The following is a 17,845-nucleotide window of genomic DNA, read 5'->3' as shown; positions in this document are numbered from 1 at the left end:
ACCCTTTGTGTACTCAATACACACATATCTCAAGTAACATTTTTTAAAATAAAAAAATTCAAAATTTAAAAAGTTATTTGAGTGTCTGGAGTGATGGCTCAGTGAATAAAGCACTCACTGCTGAAGCTCGGGTACATTGCTCTGGTCCCCAGACCCTATGTTGTAAGCCAGAAGCTGTGGCAGGCTTCTGTAGTTCCACCACACTGAGGCTGAAGCAATATATGAGACAGAGACAAGAGAACATTTTGGAAGGTGAAGGCAAGCAGGGCACAAAAAGCATTAGCATGAGCAAATATACAATCACACATGCACCAATAATAATGAAAATTTAATCAAAATTCTAAGGTGTAATTACACAAACAAGTTAGAAATATAAAGCAAAAATAAGTGAGAAGCAAAGCAATCAACAATCAGCATTTCTCAGATTTTCAGGAAAAGATTAAATTTAGATACGGAAATTGTTAGAATTTATTTGTAGTTTTTCTGAAGCAAACATATTAATATGATATATATCAATGTGCACACCTAAAATTTCATGAATTTAAGCTATTATCTGCTAAAACACAATACTTGAGATAATCACTTAAAAAAGAAGAAAGGTTTTATTGGCCTTAGAGGCTGGAAGATTTCAATCCACAATTTGGGGTTTTGGTATCTAGTGCTTTTGTGAATGTAGAAGACCAGAGGATCATAGGGAAGTGGTGTACCAAAACACTCATGTCACTTTAGGGATGTAAAGAAGAAAATCATAGAAACATTGAAATTCCGCAATGTATGTTGGGAGGTCACTGCCTGCATGTGAAATTTCCCCAGTGCATCACTTCAGTATCTCACAAGCGTCCAGCATGTGACATAGTATCCAAACACTCACCACACAGGCTCTTAGAATATGACACTGTTAAACTACAGCCCTGCTTTAATGTTCCCAAATCATATCAAAAAAGCTACAATGTTCATTTACCAAACAAGTATTACAAAAAGTATAATAAAGTATTATTGAAGTTACCACGAGAGAAATTCATTTTACTTTGCTAGTGAAATTCTCAAGTGGAAATTCATCAGATGAGCAGGAACATAAAACATAATTTCTTGAATTGCATATAAATTTCCCATTAAATATACAAATGAAAGAACTAGGTGCAACTAATCATTGTCCATATAAGTGATTGCCTTTAAAATCACATCACTGTGTTGGTTAAAGATGTAACAAATGAAGCCTAGAGATTCAATGGCAGAAATATATGCAAACCATTTCTATATCTGATCTGGGAGAAAATACCTGTGGAGTGGATATGCTGAAGTATAAACAAAAGGAAAAGTGTGACCTTGTAACCATTGAAGACAGGAGCAAATAACATGTGACTGAGTCTGAGATAGTTTGTATCACAGACCCAAACCTAAAAAAATATTGAAAGACAGCATGTAAAATATTTTAGGAAAAAAACTGCAAATCTGATTCTTAAATAGATCAATGATTATCCTAAATTCTCCCATTAAATTCTCAAAATAGTGTTTTATGTAAAGCAAAGTTTACAATATTGGTTCATGATATTTATAATGGAAATAGAGATAAAAATGGTAAAATTCATCTGTTTTCACAGAATGTCCACAAATACTTAGACGTCAGGAGAAGGAAGCACAATACAAAAGGTTTCATTGTACCAGATTTCACACTATAGATTTCATACTACAGAGCCATGATAAGAAAAATGTGGCAGTCTCAGAAAAATAGACAAGGATACAATGTGATTTAAAGGAAGTGTCACAATATGAACCAGGCTCTTACATCCAATCAAATTGTACATAGGTCACCAAAATGTATATTGGAGAAAAGTTTTAGTTCTAATGAATATAGGGAAAAAGAATATTCACATGGTGAGGAATGGAGTAATACCACCAGACCACATTTCATACAAAAATTAACTCAAAAAGAATAAGGCACCTTGACATGAGGCAAGGGATTCTTGCTAGGATAAAACCATGGAAATTACTTCAACATATAGGTGTAGGTTTGGGATTTCTGGGAAACTATTCCAAGAATTCCAGGAATCTACAAGGTTTGATAAATGAGATTACATGAAAAATACAACCTTTCACACAGCACAAGAAACAAACTACACAAAATGCCCTACTAAGAGCAATTTGCAGCAATTAATGGAGAAGAATTCATACAGAGAATGTATTAAAATGCATCAATAAAACAGAAATGTATGAGTGAACCAAACAATAAATGGGTACATTGACCAGTCAGTCTGAATAGGAGAAGAGGTACACATGACCTGTAATTACAGAGCAAATGAATATAATACTTAATCATTAGGACAATATTTAACTAATGACCACTGAACTCCATCTAAACCAGTCAAGTAACCATGACACACACAAGCAAAGTACAAGAAAGTCTGGTGAGGACCCAGGAGGAATCCCTGACATTTCCTGCTGGGAATATAAGCCTCTATCAATATCAGTATCATCAATGATCCACCAAAATTTTTCTGATGGTGATACAAAGTTCTGTAAATGGTTATGCACAATGCACTTTAAACTCCTACAGTATCCAGCTCTACCTTCCTGTGCACATGCCTGAAGGGATCTAAGTCAACCCAGTATAGAGTCACCTGGTATTCAATTCCTGTCAGCACTTTGCCCAGCAGCCGTATTGTGGAATCGTAGTAACTGCTCACCCACAGACAAGCAGATGTGGAATGTGGGCACATGTACACAATGAAGCTTAGCTCATTCAGCATGAAGAACACAATGATGGTATTCACTCTAAAATGAGTGGATTTGGAAATTATTATACTATGCAAAGCGCTGCAGCTAAGTTCACATTGCTGACACAAAACACCCAACCAAAGCCAGCTTGTGGACCTCAATGCAGGCACTTTCAATAATTCTTCCTCACATTACTCATGGCCATTCCCCACCCCTAAAAAAAAAAAAAAAAAAAAAAAAAAAAAACCAAAACCAGGTTGCAAATACAAAGATCCTTTCTCTCAATTAATAATACCGCATAACCAAATACTAGACAGGCTGCCAATTTTGTTAATCCAGGAGAGAATAAAGCCAGATTCAGCGGCAGGACACTCTTTCAGCATTCATGCCTTTTACTTTTAATAGAGCCAGCATTTTTCTTGATGTCCCAATGGAGAACAGCTGGACTAGTGCCAATTGTTAAGATGTCTCGAACATTTGCAGCTGAACTGAGCTTTTCTCTTTGGCCCTAAGCTTTTATTTCTTTCTGTGCCATATCCATCTACTCAGACCAGTCCATTTCCATGCAACACAACCTTGAATAAATTCTCAGGGTATAGTCAATGAGAACATAGCAAGTATGTCATACATACTGTTTTTGTTCATTTGTTTGTTTAATTTTGGTTTTGGTTTTGCAAAGTAGGGTATCACTCTAACACAGGCTGACCTGGAATTCACTATGTAGTCTTAGGGTGGTCTTGAACTCACAACCTTCCTCCTACCTCTGCCTAACAGCGCAATGCATAACCCAGTATCTACAAAGTTTCTCCTCCCTTCATGAGCCAATCCTTGTACTCCATAGTTCTCACTACCTTCAGTTCTTTCATCTCTGAAAGTAATTGTCCATCAAACTGCATTCAACACTGCAAGGTATCTCTTAGACTAACGTTCCAACTCCTTCCAAATTCTTTCCACAAATGAGCCCCAAATATCATACAATGTATATGAATGCAAATAATGTAATGTAGTATTTAATAGGTGACACAATATAATCAAGCAAGGTACTTGGAGCAGAAGAAAAGTCCACTAGGGTTTTATGACAAAATCTAATGAAAGACATTACTGAGGTCTGGAGGGATGGCTTAACAGTTAAGGAGTTTGCCTGCAAAGCCTAAGGACCCAGGTTCCATTATGCAGGTCACACATTAGCCATATGCACAAGGTGGCACATGCATCTGGAGTTATTTGGAATGGCTGAAGGTCATGGTGTGTTCTTATCTCAATGTCTCTCTCCCTTTTTCCAAAAAAGATAATATAGGAGAGAGGCGGCTTTACATTCATGATGTATCTTACAGCTTATTATCTCCACCCCAAAATATAATGTGAACATAGTCAAAATGAATACACTATTAGAACATTAGATAATATCTTAAATTTACACAAGTTACATTTATCTATCTATCTATCTATCTATCTATCTATCTATCTATCTACCTATTAATCTATCTATCCATCCATCCATCTACCTATTATCTATCTATCTACTTATCTACATCTTTATATGTATGTAAGATAATAGTTTATCAAAATACATAAACATGTTGATAAAATTTAACATCCATTTGTCATGGGATATTAGTATTATGGGAGGACATTTTGTCAACATTTCTTTCCTAAAACTAAAAACAATTAAAAATCAGTATATAAGAGATCATAGATATGAAAGGTAGGTGACCTTCAGTATCATCAAAGTCTAAGAGTAAAGACTGGGTAGTAGTTAAGTAAAAGAAGTCAGAGGTGAGATGGGTCAGAACAGTGGGAGGAGCATAGCTATCCAAAATCATGTACATGTATGAACCAAGAATAATAATATGTGTATGTAAGCTAGTTCGAGTGTAGTAAGAGTTAAGCTACATGGTAGACATGCTAGTTAGACTTATGTTATATTTGTGAAGTCAAATTATTTGAGGTAACCCAGGCCAAGAAAGCCAAATTGTCACATGTTTTCTCTCATATGTGAATCCTCATATGTGGAATAAAACTCAGTAACAGAGGTCAGTCGGCTGGAAAGAGGATATAAAAGGAATAGACTGGAAGGAGAGACTTTATAGGATGGTATAGTATAAATGTAAGCAGAAGAACAGACTAATGAGGTCGAAAATGCCAAAGTGAGGTTAGTGGAAGAGATTGAGTGAAGGAAGGGAGAAGGGAGGGCTGATCCAAATCTAAGAGGTTATAAATAAGTCATATGGAAATGTACATTTTTGAACAATGGGACACTCAGAAGCCATAGATTGTTTCTTGAAAATTTTTGGTGCTAGTGATGGGATACCTTCCAGTGAGGTATTGGCCAGGGAGGTCCCTGATGCCCCCAAAACATTACAGGCCATTGCCTAGGCCCTTGGTATCCCACCAGGAATAGATGGTAAGACCCTATTGCTGAAGACTGTGCATACTTGGGCTGCAAGGTCACTGAGAAGCCCTGCTGGAGCTGAGCTGAAAACCTCCTCCATGTAGACCAGCTGAAAGAAAGCTAGAAAAAAGTCATGCTTCATGAAGTTCAGTGAGAGAGAGAGAGAAATCACCAATGAAGATACTCAATAGTGGACACTGCATGCCTTAAATTTGGTGAGCCAGGCCAAATGATCCAGTGAGTTCAATAGTGGCACGTCTGCTATAGGAGCAACAAGCTACTCTCTAATTGGTCTGAAGGCCCACTCCATGGGAGGTAATGCATCGCTGACACTGAAAACCTACAACAGGGGTTACTCATGACCCCTAGGGGTGTGGTGTCTGGCTAAATGTGTTCACTGTGTTCACCAAACTGCCTTGCAAGCACTTCTGTTAATGTTCTTACCCATATATTAATGCTACTCTCACTTTTGGTTAGAAAATCTTCTCTTTTCAGATGCAATTACCTAGGGATAACTCAGAAGACACCATGGTGCTGAGAAGTAATGGAGGAGTGCTCAGTGCTGAAATATCTCTATCTTACCTTCCAAGGCTCAGGGTCCATTTCAGAAGAGGTGACAGAAAGAATGTAAAAGTCAAAGGAAGGGTAGAAATCCTTACAATGCACTCCTCCAGATACAAAATGGCTTGGATACACATGATCTCACAGTGCCTGACACTACCTACAGAAGTCCTTCACAACAGGTGGACAAGATGATGATCGTAATATAAAAGAGAGACTGATTGAGAGGGAAATGTGTATGATGGAGCGTGGAGTGTTAAAGGGGAAAGTGAGCAGAGGGAGGGAGTTACCATGGGTTATTTTCTACAGTTATGGAAGTTGTCAATAAAAAATAAATTAAATTAAAATAGAAGAGAGGGGCTGGAAGTCCCCAGATGGTTAGCTCATCTAGTGCCAGAAGATGCTACACGTGCTATTGGGGGAAAATGGCCAACAAGGACTCCAGTTCTACTCAGCAGCAAACTACCTGACGTGATGCTCACCCAAGTACAATAGTGGCACACAGGCATCATGGTTTACCAATTCCTCTTGGATTGGCTAACAGATCTGCTAAGTGGAAGTGAAACCCTAACTGCAACTGGAAAACAAGTCAGAATCAGATGTAAATAACAACTTTGTTCTCCAATTTCAAGCTCCAACAAATCTTGGACTACAAGAGGTCTTACACACCTATTAAATTCTCTCTAAACTAATAATGATTATCCTATTTATCCAGTGCTGACTTAACTGTCCATTGGAAAGTCTGCTTCTCTTTCTCAGATGGATGCAGAATCTGAGGATAGAGTCAGCCCAGGACACCTCATCAGGGCCCCAGCTTAAACCATAGAGTAATTGGGGAGATAAGCAAGAATGCTGCTTTCTTGGTGAATCTGGTATCAGCACAAGGGTGAAGGAGATAGACACAGATAACAATCAACTCCTACCAAACCAGAGATCCAGAGACACAGAGGCTCCAAAGATCTCATCACTGAAGTAGACCTAAAAATACCCCAATATGGTCCAGGGGAATTCAAGGAAAAGGGGGCAGAAAGATTGTTGGATCCACAAGTTGGGACATTGTACACAGAGACATTGCTTCTTCCCCATAACTGATTGCTACCCCCACAATTCATGACCCACAATACCCATGGGGGAAACTGGCATCCCCAAATAGGAGGGGCCCTTTGGAGGGGCATAGGCATGAGAGGAAGTATGGTACCAACATGTGCTATTTACACACTGAATATGTACATAGGTAATAAAAAATTAAAATTAATAGTAAAAATGAAAAAGTTAAATTTAGTATGTTTTGAAATAGACAAGTTTTGCTAAATTTGTTCATTAGGTAAAAGCTTGCTTCTTTCTTTTATGAAATAAGATCAAGAGTCAAAAATTATTGAGAAAATTTTCTACATGACAAGGAACAGAGGCAGATATACCATATTACATAAGTGAGTTCTCTGTACAAATAAGAACTACTAATTGACCGATCCAATAGAACATGATGAAGGCAGATGTCACCTAACAGAGCTCTACTGCATTTGAAATGACATAGTCTAAGCAGGAGGAGGCCTAATGTCTTTGAGATGAACTGTGTAAACCACAATGTATTGAGCATATTATAAGCCAGGACCTTTATCTGTGTTAGCACCTTTAAATCTTGTAACAACCATAAGTACCACTGTTCTTACTTAAGAGATGAAGAAACACAGAGAAAGCTTTTCTTAAATATCTTATATTTAAAGCATCCTTACCCTTTGGAATTTTCATTTTTCTGGGAGAACTTTATTATATGAACAAATTGTAAATTGGGCCCCAAATTATCATCACAGTTGTAACCTGTCCTATGTAAGTTAACACAAACATTATTAACAGCTATAAAATTACATTCTGGAAAAATAATCATGCATCTTAGCCCCCTCTGATTGGTGAAATGTAGGCTAGCTGGAGCCTAGAGTATGTTATCCACTGAACATCTTATGTACTATTTTTCTTAGGATTCGATAAAAATCTCATTCACAAAAAAGGAGAGGGGATGGAGAGATGGCTTATCAGTTAAAGTACTTGCCAGCAAAACCAAAGGACCCAGATTCAATTCTTAGGACCCATGTAAGCCAGATGCACAAGGTGACACATGCATCTGGAATTCATTTACAGTGGCTGAAAGCACTGTTGCATTCATTTTCTATCTCTCCCTCCCCCTCTTTCTAAATCTCTCTCAAATAAAATAAATAAATATTTTTAAAAAGGAAACATTACATTATGACCTAAATAATATGAATAAGTCCTACAACAATACATTGATTCAAATTAAAGAAAAAATTGTCTAGACTCCATTCTAAAAGCAAACAGTTTTGTCTCACACATGGTGGGGGTGTGAATAGCTACATCCTAGTACACTACAAAGCTACCTGCACAGTAGGGCCTGTTGCAGTCAGGTTTGCAATGCAGGCAGATATCACCTGACCAAGAGCAGCTTTTGGGAATAAATGGCTTATTTTTGCTTTCAGACTTGAGGGGATGTCCCATGATGGCAGGGAAAAGAATGGGATGAGAACAGGGTAGATATCTCACCCTAGCCAACATGAAGTGGACAACAGGAACAGGAGAGTATGCAAACACAGGCAAGGGGGACCTTGTTAAATGCCCAACAGCCTGCCCCCAAAAGTACACTGCCTCCAAGAAGTGCTGATTCCCAAATCTCCATCACGTGGTAACTTCACAATCAGAACACCTATGTTTTTGGAGGACACGTGAATCCAACCACTCCAGTGTCCTACACTTGACATGATCAGAAGCTATGAACAGGGACATACATAGATGGACCTGTGAGATCTCCTCTTGTCATCAGTGAACATGGTTACAGGATCCATGTTTGAAATCCCATAAAATCAGAACAGGGTAATATTTCCACCATTATGATATCTACTTATTTCTGGAATACTTGACAATTAGAAGTGCAATGAAATAGCAAGAGGGAGAACAAGAAAGGAGTTTTATTCACTTTCTAAGAACATGGAGCATGTGAGGTGCTGTGTGACCCACAGAGATGGGCAAGAGGCAAACAGGCATAACCGGCAATGCACTTACCAAGGAATTCTCAAAAGATGTAATTAATGCAGGAAAATGCTTTCCTTGGTTTAGTGTTCCTCTTATTCCTTATGAATTTAGGATGACTGAAACAAGCCTTGGGAGCCCTAGAATCCAGTGCTGAGAGGATGTGTCACCTGAATGTTAAAAGCCAGTATAATTGTAATTATATTCTTTCAGTCATAGTCAACATGCCCAGGGCACATGACTGGAAGAAGCAGTCACTGAGGCACGTTGGTCTCTAAGATGAAAGTGAGAGCAGGAGAGGATTTGGAGGCACCCCAGTCTCACTGCTAATGAACACAGAAAATATCTCTACCCAACATCCAGCATTATAAGGCAGTTGGGTCAAACTGAAATTACTCTGCTGTATTCAAAATCAAGATATGCACTCTGTTCAAATTCTAGAGATTTCCCTGATTTCGTTTACCACTAGAACCCTCACTTAGAATTTTGTTTTCATATCCCATTGTTAAATTTAGCTATGAATTTCTCTGACAATCTACCTAATATAGATGTCTGATCACTTGATATCCCTGTGTTCCAAATTCAACTAAATCAAGAAAGGATTGTTTGATCACCCATACCATCTTTCTCTAGAAATCCGCATTATACCAGAACCTCTCCTTATGCCTCTGTTAACTCTAACTAATTATTTTCAGACATGGGAATCTGAAATCTGCTCCTTTTCTCTCAATTTGCAATTGCCAATCATATATCCAGTACAGAGCACAATCTTTTTTTTTTTTAAATAGTAGAATTGTCTATAGCAGATATATCCCAGCTTAAACATAGTATTATTAGCAATGCTATTAAGTGTAAACAATGAGAATACTTATGCCAATGACAAGAGAATGGAGGCAAAAACATCCACTACTGAAAGGTCAGATTCTGCACCCCTGACATCACAAAACACTGCATCACCATCAGCATCACTGTGTGCACATTGGTCACAGTTTGAAAATACTTTTTATAAAATTACTGGAAAAGAAGGGAATATATAGTAAGAAAACCTAGAAATATAGAGGAGTAGACAAAATGCTGTATCAAACAATGTAAGATACAGACCTATTTCATAATTGCAAAGGTAACCTGTAGTGAAAAATACACCCCTGCTTGCAAATGTTAGTGGCCAGCACTGGAAGCCACTGCTGCTTTAGGATTTTTGACCAGGACAGCATTCAGTGCCTTCACTGACATCCCATTTATACCAGAAGGGCAAACACAGATTCACAATTGACTAAGTGCCAGCTTCTTTCATTAATTAGAATGTTTAGCAAATACCTGAAATTCATAAAATTCAAATTGGTGGCCATGCATATGTCACAGTGATGCACAATAACCTCACAGAGCATGAACTCCCTCAGTGGGTGGCGGTCTTGTACCTGTGTTTAATGTCAGATCCATAGGTCACAGAGCACACATGTCATTACGTGATGCTGCCACATCATTCTAATGAGTCACTAGGTATTTACCTGAGTGGTTTTCCCTTTCATGTGTGGCACAGAGGTAAATGACCCTTCTGAGGCCTTAGGAACTAATGCCAGTGAAGAAACACTGGAGACACAAAGGGACACCTGGCTGAAGCAGCTCACCCCTGAACACAGTCACTGAAACTATTTCTGAGAAGTTCACTGAGCACATGCCTTGGGGTTAGCAACAGAAGGAAACCTGTGAGGAAGCCAGGCAGAGAGGACTGTTTATTTCCACTCCTACCATTTTAGGTGAGGTGTGGAAAGAAACACAAAACACTGTGGCTCATTACAAGACCAAAATAATTTTTGGTCACATTATATGGATGTCATTGGAGGTAATATGACAGAAGACCTACAGTGTTAGCTAATCAGCCACATACAATTTATGCATCAACAGGTGATGATAACATACAGAAAATGAAGCAACTACAGGACACTTACTTTTCATTAAGAAGGTACATGAAAAATCCTTCTGGTATATGCTCTTTCTGTAAATAAATATCAAAAATGCAGTCATCCTGCATGCCTTCAAAAATGTGCTTTTGGGGATTTGTTCTCCAAAAGCACCTGCTTCCAGTGAAACTCTCAAATTGGTGTGGAAAGTTCAAGAGCAAAGAGAAAAAAAACAGGGAGAACCTCTTCTCCATGTCTTTCTGAGACATATACGTGACCAGAGGTAAGACATGTGCTGTCATGAAGATATTCACCATATATGAGATGTGTTCGTGCATGTCCAGGGGTGTCTGTTTTTTCTCTGTGTCTGAATGGAAAGGCCGCTCAACTTCCCATGTGACTTTCCACAAAGTTTGTTCTCTCTGGAGGAATATGAGACACTTTGCCCTGGGCATCTGCATCTGAGGTCCCCATCTGAGTGACAAATAGAGGTTGAAAAACATGTTGTGAAGATCCTCTTCTGCCTCAGGTGCCATGACCTCACTCATGTCCACAGACGCCTGCTAGGGAATGAGTTAATCTGATGAAATATTTTTCCAGGTCTGTGCCAATAGTGATTTGTTTGGAGAACAGTTGAAATGATGTAAGTGGATTTCATCAGAGGGTCCAAGAAACATGTGAATTGAAAGTATCAGAAAGGGTCTATGGGAGTCAGAGCTCAGGCAGAACCATGGGTCCTACATAGTTAACTGCCAAACACAGGCAGTGGCTTGCATGTGCCCAGTGTACAGTCACCCAGAGAACTCACCATCACTATGTCAACCATGCCCTGATAATTACCAGTCACATGTGGAGAATTCCAACAACTGTAACTGCTTTCCAATGTTTGCATTACCAATCATGAAACTCCCAATTCATGGTGAATCAAACTGTCTGGTCAGTCCCTCAATGTCAACACAGACACTAAGCTTCACATGGATTCCCACACCATGAGTCCCTCCCTGCTGCTCAATCCCCATGGATATTTATCTTGTGGCGATGTCTTTATTCATCTAAAACATTTCCTTCCTCCATCGTTTGTGCTTATCTGCATATAGCTTAATGTCTAAAAAACATCCATATATTTAAAGGGAGGGAATAAAGTCCTTGGAGAGAATTAAGAGGCAGAGGCAGAAAAACAAAAAGGGGGTTCCATTATGGTGGGAGGGAGAAATTTAATCATTCATGAGATAAAATATTTAGGATAATGCCTAGAACATATGTCTATTTTTCTTCTTTTATTAGTGAGCATCCAAAATAGTGGATTTCACAGGATATTTCCATACACATATAACATTGTGTTCCACATTGTACATTAACCACACCCCTGTTCTCTCTTTCCACTGGTTCCCATCCTCAACCCAAGTGTCTCTTCTCTGCTTTTGTATCACGAGTTTACATGTCAGGTTATATTTGCGTGTTTCTGACTATGAGATAATGTGGTGCTCTTTGCATCATCCCTCACACGTCACTGTGTCCCTACTCTGTCTCTCCTACTTCCTCTCCCAAGTGTCACTTTCTGACATCTATGTCGTGAGTCTATGAAAGAAGAATGCAGATCCTGCAAATTAGAGAAAAGGTGCTAAACATCATTGTGAGGCTTCCTTGTTATTTTTTAAAAAAAAAAAAAAACCAGAAGTTCTATTTCATCTATTTAGAAATAATGTCATAATTTCCTTATGATTCAAGGCTGAATAAAAGTTATTGTGTTTTATCCTGCCCCAACCAATCTGGAAGTTAAATCTTCAGAATAGGCTGTTAAAATGTATGGGAAAATTGACATGTGTTTGTACATGTATGTATGTGTTGAGCCATATGTATTAACCATAGGGTATATAATTCTTTTTATTTGGGGAAACATACAGGGATGAATGGAGTGGCTTTTATGTCCTTTGCACACATGGAGCTGGTTTTTGATGAGCACTTCTTCCATGATACTCAGACCTCCTGGACCAAGTCTGGAAGAAAGCTGAAGATAAATTTCTGTGTTGTTGGGGGCATCGTGACTGGGGAGAAGAAAGAAAACTTCTCCAATCCAGTCATCTACACTCTGGAGCACATCCAGGTTTGTCAGGAGACCTCTGTCCATGCACAGAAGCCCTGTTTCCCCAGTTGCTGCAATACTCGGTTTTAAATCAAAGCTTTTATTTTGAAGGGGTCATAGATTCAGTTGTGTGGAAACAGCGATGTGGGGAAAGCATTTTCAGAGTAAGCATGAGGGCCTGAGCTGAGACCCCCAACACTCATGTAAAAGCCAAACATGGCAGTATGTGCCTGCACTCTCAGCACTGGGGAGGAGGAGGTGGGAGGAGCCCCAGGGGTCACTGGACAGCTAGTCAGGTCAAACTGGTGAGCTCCAGGCTCAGAGAGACTGTCTCAAAGAATAAGACAGAGTGATGGAGGAAGATACCCAATGTCAACCTCTAATTGCTGCATGGACATGAGTGCCCTCACATGTGTGCCCATGCACATATAATCATGCATACACACACATGTACACCACATGCACACACTCATGCCACAAGAGAAAAATTGTTCAGAGGAATCCCATATACCTGGGTTGGGCATTGCAGGGATAGGCTGGAGCCTTCAGGAGATGGGCCTGAGCTACCCAGTCATTGCTAGGGATCCCCGGGCTACAGGAGGCCACGCCCTCTCCAATGCTGGTATACCCAAACTTAGGCTTTGCCCTGTGACCTTTGCCAGTTGCCTGGGAACCTCCTTATATTGTATCAGCCAGAACCATGAAGTGGCAAGGGCGAAAAAATGGTCATTTTTAACTAAAGCCTATGGTGAACTAAAGTTTTATGTAAACAATGTCATTTGTTACATGATATCATAAATATAATTACTCAGTTTTTGTTCTAGGTGAATTTCAAGTTACATACAGGATTATTGAAAACAACAAAATTCTCTCTGAGGTGGTGACTTATTTGCCAAGTATGTTAAAATGACTGTAATGTCCTGTTACTTAAAAGGAGGAGGCAACTGAACTGATTTCTAGGACAGCCTGCCTTAAGACAAAACAAAATTGCCTTAGTTAATCCTGATAAAATCATTTCAAAGTGTGTTAGAGGAATCAATGATGAGAATTGTCTTTAATCTAGACTACATGCTTGTCAGAGAGTAATAGGATTAATAAATTTGCTGTAGTTACTCTTAATAGTCTTATAAAAAACATGGTTAATTATGGGGTGAGATGAGTAGAATGAAGAAACTGGGAAGGAACTTTTCAATGCTGGACATAAAATGCTCATTAAAAATGATTTTTGAGTGGTACTTAGATCAGAATGTTAAAGTATGTGGATAAAGGTGTGCATATGTAAGAAAGAATTTTCAGGCTAAGCCTAAACACTATGCCTAAAGTTAAAGATTTTTCAAATGTTTATAAATTCTCAAGGATGCTCCAAGTCATTTAATTTCAGTCACTATAATCTTTTTGCTCCTGTTAGGTAAAATATGTTGGGATACCTTGCTTAAGCTTTGTCAAATTTAATTCATGGGTGAAATGTATATTTTTTTAAATAAAAATTCCTATTACATAAAATTAATACCTATCAAGATTAAACTAAAATCTGGTTGTCAATTATTTTTTCCATTTGAAAGAGATTTGTTAAGGGTTGTGTTAGAATTCAGCTAGCTGTTTTAGCTCAAATAAGACCAGATTCTGCTCTATTCTATGTAAAGTAACTGTCTCATTTCTGGCATCTTAAGTCCAGTGCTTACAACAAAATTAACTCTTAAGACATATTCCCTACTTTAGGGTACAGCCAGATGCTCAAACATTGATTGTCATCTGAAAAAATAAAAAAAATTCAAGTACTGTATCTCTGTTTCCAACGTTCTCTGGGTAATTGTTACCCACACAGGTATCTAAACTAATTAAAGATGTTTACAATCACAGGTGCTAAGGCTGTAGAGTATCTTCCTTGTCCTTTTCTGAAAATTTCTAGGTTAAATTAATTAGTTTGTTTGTAAGATACTTGGTATTGTTTTCAAGACTATAGACTAATTGCTACAGAGAAGATGGTGTAGCTCATGACTTAGAAGAGCTGAATATAGAGCAAGAATGTTGGAGGTTCCAGAACCATCTGATTCTCTTCAGATCCCAGTTTTCTTGAATATGTTACTCTATGATTTCAGTGGAACCCAGCTTATTTCTATCAAAACAGAGCAAGAAAATTAACCATGAATCTAATATTTATGGGCTTGATATCTTACAGACCATATTGATAAATGCCTCCATATTTTTCTTAATTTAATCTTTCTGAAACAACCACATAAAAAGTTATTATTAATATTCCCCTTGCAAACAGGTTAGAGCAGCTATGCATTTCATCCAAATCCATAACACCTGCAAACTTGCAAAATCATGTCAGTTTTTAACCATCCTTAGACAATGACTAGAGGAGCTCATGCTATACTGGCTGATATTATCTTTAACAGACAGGAACTCATTCAAATGTACCATAAATTCAAAAATTAACCATGAGTAAATGGCACAGTAAAATAGGTTTGTTATATTCTACTCCCTGAAGTTGGAGTATCTCATGTCTGCATGTCTGGGCTTCAGCAAACAAGTGGCAATTACTTCAGGTATTTCTTTTTTCTTCTTCATTAGTTATGCCCATATTCAGTGTGTAAACAGCACATGTTGGTATCATCCTTAGCCTCCTCCCCCCTCCAAAGGGACCTTCCTCATTGGGAATGTCAGATATCCCCATGGGAACTGTGGGTCATTCTTTGTGGGGATAGCCATCAGTTAAGGTGAACAGGCAATATCTCTGTGCATAACTTCCCAACTTGTGTATCTAACAATCTTTACACCCATTCTTTCATGACTATCCCTGAGCCATGTTGGGTTCACTTTAGGTCTGCTACATTCAAGAGGTCTTGGGTGCCTCTGTGTCTCTGGATCTCTGGTTTGGTAGGATTTCATTGTTTTCGGTGTGTATCTCCTTCACACCTAGGCTGGTATCAGGTTCACCAAGAAAGCAGAACTCTTGCTCATTTTTCCAATTACTCTTGGTTTCAGTTGGTGCCCTGGTGAGGTGCCATGGGCTGATTCTCTCCTCAGGTTCTGCACCCATATGACAAAGAGAAGCAGATTCTGCAATGGAGACTGAAGTCAGGACTGGATAAATGAGATAACCATTATTAATTTAGAGAAAATTCAATAGTTGTAGAACCTCTTGTAGGCCAAGATTGGTGGGAGCTTGATAGTGGAGAGCTAACTCATTTCTTGGGTATGATTCTGACTTGTTTCCAAGTTCCAGCCATGGGTTTTGTTCCACTGAGAAGATCTGTTAGCCCATTCAAGTGCAGTTGGTTACCCACTATGGCTGTGTGCCACTCTTGTACTTCAGTGAGCATCATGTCATGTTTTTTCCTGCTCAGTAGCATAGAAGAGGATTTGCATTTATAGATGTTTGACATTTTCCCCAAGTCACTCATTGAGCACCTTCTGGCACCTGAAAAGCTAACTGTCTGTGGACTGACTCTCTTCCAGATTCCAGCTAGTTCTCTTCATGTTCTGTAACAACAGCATACAGTGTCTTTGGCACTAGGGTCTTACAATTAGCATTTGGTTTGTAATCAAGTGCTTGACTTCATCTATTTCAAAGAGGGATTCATATGGGTAGGTAGTGGCTCACAATATTGCCAATAGGAGATAGAGATGTTGCAGTTTAAAGGCTGAGCCTTGGATTTTTACCTTCAAGGTCACCCCACCAGCCTCAGCGTAATCCCAAAATCAGAAAGTGCTTATCAGGGTGGGGAGATTGTTCAATGGGTAAAGTTCTTGCACACAAGGATGAGTTGGGATCTCTGGTACCCACATAAGGTGATGAGTGTGGAGTCACAAATTTGTAATCCCAGTGCCAGGGAGGTGGAGACAAGAGACTATCTAGGGCTTACTGGCCATCTATTCTAGCCTGAACTGTCAGGTTTAGGTTCAGTGAGAAAGCCTGAGTCAAAAGTAAACTGTGAAGTGTTTGAGGAAGATATCTGATGTTATTAATCTCTGATCTCCACATGCATGCACATACATGGGTGTCCAAATGTGCAGTGTGCACACACATACACAAACAGAAATTGCTGATGTCATGACCACTCCTCTGCTATGCAGTTAGGACTTGATAGTTGGAATGTGGACTACATTCATAGAGCAATTTTATCTGCAAGAAGGTACTATTTTCTTCTTTCCCAGACTTTCATAACTATCTCAATGGAGAATCTGCTTTACAGGCAGAAACTCAATGGCAAGGTATTCTCGGAAGTGTAGTTAGTAGATGTTCAGCCTCTGTAACATGGAAGTTGGTGGATATACCAGATGTGGGAATGAGTGCAGAGGGTTATCAGTGGATGTGTAAGGAGCATGGGCAACATGAAGGTCAAGATGATTGTCAGGATAAAAGCCTCTGAGACTGTGATAGCAACTCAAAGAGGTCTGGGTAATTTTTTTTTTCTTGCTCAGGGGTAGGAATGGTTTTTGATCCTGTTTGAAGCCAACAGTAGATCTTCTTCTTCTTAACAGATGGAATTCTTCTCATACATCATTAGTCACATGGGGTCCATAATTTCCCTGCTGTGTCTGTTCTTGACCATTGCCACCTTCCTGCTATGTCATGCCATCCAGAATCACAACACCTACCTCCACCTCCATCTCTGCATATGTCTCTTCTTGGCCAAACTTCTCTTCCTCACAGGTATAGACAAGACTTACAGCCAGGTCAGAATCCCTTATACTATTCTGCTACCAAGCCTCTTCTTCTCTTCACTGTCTTCTTCCCACTCCTATCTCGATCCTTTGCCCAGGGCTGTTGCACATGCTGTGCTCTCCTCAGTAACATCTCTTCTAGTTGACTTTTTTTTTTTTTTGACAAGTGTCATTTAACAATCTGTTCCCTGGGGCTGGGAAGATGTCTCCATGGATAAAATGCTTGCTGTGACATATGTGCATCCATACTCACACACACAGAAACACATAAATCATACATATGTACAACAAAAAATAATAAAATAATTTTATGATTATGTTATGAATTGCTTCAGTTCCTTCTTTTACTCAACTTAACAATCAATGTTTCTCTTATATAGTAATTTTCCCTCAAGAGACAGTTGACAATGTCTGCAGACAGTTTTGGTGATCACACCTCTGGGGTGATGTTACTGGCATCAAGTGGACAGTGGTCAGGGATCG

The 17,845-nt window shown here is 38.9% G+C and overlaps 1 protein-coding gene across 1 annotated transcript in view; it reads right to left on the bottom strand.

Annotated features, from left to right (window-relative positions):
* LOC123455058 (vomeronasal type-2 receptor 116-like) overlaps positions 1-10,736 on the bottom strand; it is a 42,060-nt gene extending 31,324 nt beyond the window's left edge. The window contains exons 1-2 of the mRNA XM_045134744.1: positions 10,654-10,736; positions 7,402-7,491 (exon numbers count right to left, since the gene is read on the bottom strand). Coding sequence (XP_044990679.1) covers positions 7,402-7,491; positions 10,654-10,736 — 173 coding nt within the window. The remainder of the gene's footprint in view (positions 1-7,401; positions 7,492-10,653) is intronic.
* Positions 10,737-17,845: the final 7,109 nt, after the last annotated feature.

Source organism: Jaculus jaculus, chromosome 15 (assembly GCF_020740685.1).
Source record: "Jaculus jaculus isolate mJacJac1 chromosome 15, mJacJac1.mat.Y.cur, whole genome shotgun sequence".
Classification (NCBI taxonomy): Eukaryota; Metazoa; Chordata; class Mammalia; order Rodentia; family Dipodidae; genus Jaculus; species Jaculus jaculus.
Note: the sequence above shows the minus strand (reverse complement) of the source record. Positions and strands in the feature narration are given on the sequence as shown.